At 25.7% G+C, this 4,389-nt stretch overlaps 3 protein-coding genes across 3 annotated transcripts; all 3 read right to left on the bottom strand.

Moving 5' to 3' along the window:
* Nucleotides 1-154: 154 nt before the first annotated feature.
* Nucleotides 155-541, bottom strand: DICPUDRAFT_84840 (uncharacterized protein; the record flags this gene model as incomplete). The annotated part of the gene is made up of 1 exon (XM_003294317.1): nucleotides 155-541. The coding sequence occupies one exon, from the start codon at nucleotides 539-541 to the stop codon at nucleotides 155-157; it is 387 nt and encodes a 128-aa protein (XP_003294365.1).
* Nucleotides 542-706: 165 nt separating this feature from the next.
* On the bottom strand, nucleotides 707-1,559 carry DICPUDRAFT_43294 (uncharacterized protein; the record flags this gene model as incomplete). Its single annotated transcript, XM_003294318.1, has 2 exons — nucleotides 707-1,347; nucleotides 1,430-1,559. 2 exons carry the CDS (start codon nucleotides 1,557-1,559, stop codon nucleotides 707-709), a joined length of 771 nt encoding a protein of 256 aa, XP_003294366.1.
* Nucleotides 1,560-2,217: 658 nt separating this feature from the next.
* On the bottom strand, nucleotides 2,218-4,252 carry DICPUDRAFT_51465 (uncharacterized protein). The gene is made up of 6 exons (XM_003294319.1): nucleotides 4,119-4,252; nucleotides 3,519-3,875; nucleotides 3,028-3,399; nucleotides 2,902-2,950; nucleotides 2,419-2,817; nucleotides 2,218-2,323 (listed from the first exon to the last, which is right to left on the bottom strand). The coding sequence occupies exons 2-6, from the start codon at nucleotides 3,789-3,791 to the stop codon at nucleotides 2,274-2,276; spliced, it is 1,143 nt and encodes a 380-aa protein (XP_003294367.1). The 5' UTR covers nucleotides 3,792-3,875; nucleotides 4,119-4,252; the 3' UTR covers nucleotides 2,218-2,273.
* Nucleotides 4,253-4,389: the final 137 nt, after the last annotated feature.

The raw sequence follows: 4,389 nt of genomic DNA on the forward strand, positions 1-4,389 counted from the left end.
TTGGTATGATAGCTGAATGAAAATACATTAAAAAAAAAAAAAAAAAAAAAAAAAAAAAAAAAATTAATTACAATTTTAATTATTAATTATAATACTTTTATTTTCCATTACCTATTTTTTTTTTATAATTAATTAAAAAATTTTATTTGAATAATTAAATCAAAACCCTATATACACAGGCTTTAAACAATGGTTTCATTTTATGGGTATTACCAATTATATATTTTGAATGAAATACACCAATAACACCATTTGAAACCAAAGGTTGGATAACAAACCAAAAGATTGTAATTAAAATTATAACCAAGACTATGTGATGAATGATTGGTGATTTTGAAGATTTAATATTAATCTCTTTAAAAAAAATTTTCCATATAAAATATATAATTGGTAATACCCAAAATGATTCTATTAAATTTAAATTTTCTAGAATTGTTAATTTTAATTGGTTTTCAATAAACACTGATGTTGGTGTCGGATTAAAGTATTCGAATATATTTGAGATCTTTACATTACAGATTGTAGGCGAGGTTAAAAACATTGAAAACAGTGTTATAAATACTAGGAGACTATCCTTTTTAGTTCAAATAAAAAAACAATATTTAAAAAATATTAAAAGATGATTTAACAAATTATTTAAATAGACAAATTATGTTTATTTTTAAATTTTTATTTTTTTATATACAATCGTAACAATTAATTATATTTAAAAATGGACTTGACCGCTATTACCAGTACCTGTAGCAGCACCAGATTGTGAACCTGATTGTGAAGAACCAGATGAGAAACCACCAGAGTTTGATGAGTCACTACCAGTAATGGTGAAGTTGGTGGATTGTTGGGATAAGAGTTTGCTGTGTGGATGTGGTGAACCGCATGAACCTTCACAAACTTGCATGATTAATTCGTATTCACCTGATGGGAAAGCTTCTTGTTCGCTTGGGGTGGCTTGGAATTGGAATGATGAGGAGTATTGGTTTGGAGTGGCTTGGACAACAACAACAGCATCACCGAATGAGTTACCTTGTGGGTCAACAATACCGAAAGCAATTTCACCAGTAGCAATAGTGTTTGAAACAGTGAAAGCAACACCGATGGTGAATGTACCACCAACAGTACCGTTAACTGGGTTGATAGCAAGATCGGTAATGGTAGCATTAGCATTATCGTTGTAACTGCAGATCTTGGTTAATTCGCAAATGTAGATTGGATCTGGGTCTTCTTCTGAGAGTAATTTAACAAATTCAGTAATACCAATGTAGTCACAAAGGAGATCACAACCGTCAGCTAAAATGTTGTTTGGTAATTTACCACAAAGATCAGCGCATGAACCAATAACACCAGAGTCTATAATAATAATAATAATAAAATTAGAAATAAAATTAATATTTGATTTTATAAAAAAAACTAAATAATTTAAACCACTTACTTAAGATAATATTAATTAAATCGTTTAATGAGCTGTTGACAAAGTCAATGCACATATTACATTCATCAATTTTGGCATATGATGAACCGACTAATAAGAAAACTAATAATAATGAAAAGATTTTATTCATTTTTTATTTATATATACTTTATATGTATGAGAAATAATCTAAATGAAAAAAAAAAAAAAAATTTTATTAAATAGAAAAAATATATTGATTTTTAGAAAAAAAAATTATAAAAGAAAAAAGAAAAAAAATAATAATAAAATAAATATTTAAAAAAACTCTTTATAAAATATCTTAGTGCACTCCAATTAACCCAATGACTATATGCTTGATGAGCAATGCTATTCCGTTAAAGAAAAAAATCCAAATTTCCAAAAGGTTTTTTTATATAAAATTTATTTTTTTTAAAATTTTTTTATAATAATAAAAAAAAATAGAAAAAAATCCGATCAATTTATCATAAAAAAAAAAAAAAAAGATACTTTTGTTAACAATTTTTTTTTTAATCATCATAATGATATCCATTTTTTTTTTTTAGAAAATTAAAAAAAAGATTTTTTGAAATTTAATAGCCGAACCCTATTTTTTTTTTTTTTTTTTTTTATTATTGGTTTGATATTGGATTAATTTGAAAAAATAAGTGAATAAAACAAGTAGACTATTATTGTCCTTTTATTTGTGTGTTATCAATATATTACTACAATTTTTTTTAATATTATTTATTTATTTATCTTTTTTTTTTTTTTAGATATTTTTTTTTTTGATTTTTTTTTTTTTTTTTGATTTATATATTAAATAAGTTGAAAATCATTTTGTATAAAAATTATTAATAAATATTTATTCTGCATGATCTTCTCCAACCATATAATGAAAAACGATATCGAAACCTATTTTTGAGAAAAGAAAAGAAAAAAAAAAAAAAAGAATTAATAAATTATAAAACAATAAATTATTTTGTAAACATAAATAGAGAGAAACTTACCTTCTTTATAAACAGTATAACCAAAACCTTTTTGTAAATATTGGAATTCGACAAAAGCTGGACCAATACCACCTAAAGCAGTTTCGAATTTAGAAATTCTTTCTCTGTTAGCTTGACCAATTTCACAAAGTTGTGAGACAACATCACGAGTTGGTTTTGGAATGAGGAGACCTAATCTAACAAAACCTTCACTAGATGTAATAACACTTAAACATAAACCACCTGATTCTAATGTATTTGAGCTTTGATATAAGATTTCTAATGCGCTATTTGGAATTGCTGGGAAATCGAAAGTCTTAAATGCATCAACTGCAAGATTTAATTGTGCAATAAAATCTGGACCTGGTAATTTAAGACGAATTTCGGTTTGTCTTGGTGGTGCTGCACCCATATCACGACCTAAAGTAATAATAAAAACAATAGAGTTAATTAAACCACTACCATAAAATTTTAATTAAAGTTAATAAAATAAATAAAACTTACCAACTGAGAAGCAATTAATAACTTCATTGGCTTCAGCCCATTCTGCTAACTGTAATGTAATAGAAAACAATGTTAATATCAACTGGTTTAAACTATAACAATAGTATATTATATTAAACAACTTACTTTACGAGTTGGTTCACCAGCATCAGAAGCTTCGATGGCTAATTTAAGTGGGATATCAACTGGGAAATACCAACCACCATCCATACCACCTTTATCAGACATATCGATCCATGAACCAATTTTAACTGGATTAATAATAGCACCAACATCATTAAGTCTATCAATTTCGCTTTCTGGTGCACCTACATTCCAGAAGAAATCTACCATCTTTTGAATGAAAATATTTTGTGGACCAGCAGTTCTCCAAGTTAATTTTTGCATATCAATTGATGTGGCAACATGGAATTCGATTGATGTACCGCTTTGTAAATCTGATTGTGGTGGAATTGATTCCGACCAAATTTGCCAGAACTCTAAAACTTTGCTTTCCTCCTATAAAAATAATAAAAATAAAAAATTAATATCATTTGTTCTAATTTGTGTTGCTATTCTATCTATTTTATCCAAATTATTATTTTTATTGCACTATTCACTACAATAATGATATTTACTTCTCTTAAAAATGGTATAACTGATTTAGCATTTGAAATTTTATTTCTTGGTGATGAAGCACTTAATTGTTTTTCACTTGGAGTGCCTTGACTCTTTGGTTGTGAGTTTTCGTTAGAGTTAAGTTTTGGTGAAGCTGACATTTCTGATGGGCTTTTACCAATACCTTCGCCTCCTTCTAAATTCTTTTTAATTTGATCCATCCATGATTTCATATCACCTTCAGTTTCGGCAAAAATATAGAAAATTCTCTTTGAAGTACCAACAGTAAACATATATTTCTTTTTCTTATCTTTATCTTTTTCTTCTTTAACGATTGAATTTGCTTCTAATTCAATTAAACCTGTAGCTTCCAAATCCTAAAAATAGAAAAAATCAGTTAATATTCATCGTTTCTTCATTTTTTTTTTTTTTTTTTTGTCAAAGAGATATTCCATAAAAAAAAAATAAATCTTTCCAAAATTTTTTTAAATTTTTTTAAAAAAAATTAAAAAATTTTTTTTAAAAAAATCCACACACTAAAAAATCAAAAAAAAAAATACACAATAATATTGCAGCATTAACAATATTTTTGATTAAAACACATGAAATATAAAACTTACATTTCTTCCCTTGAAATAATAAAGTTTTTTACCTTTGAGAACAAACCATCTTTTTCTCCGGGTTTTAATTGAACCCCCTTGTTTTGTTAACCAACCATCTTTATTTGGGGATGGGATCGATGAAACTGCAACCTATAATATTAAATATGGTAATATAATATAAATAAATAATAATTAGTTAATATTATTTTTATTAATTTTAAAAAAAAAAAAAAAAAAAAAAAAAAAATTTCTATAGCCAAAAAATAAAAACCAGATCTAATGTTCATCT

This window comes from Dictyostelium purpureum (assembly GCF_000190715.1).
Source record: "Dictyostelium purpureum unplaced genomic scaffold DICPUscaffold_546, whole genome shotgun sequence".
NCBI lineage: Eukaryota > Evosea > Eumycetozoa > Dictyosteliales > Dictyosteliaceae > Dictyostelium > Dictyostelium purpureum.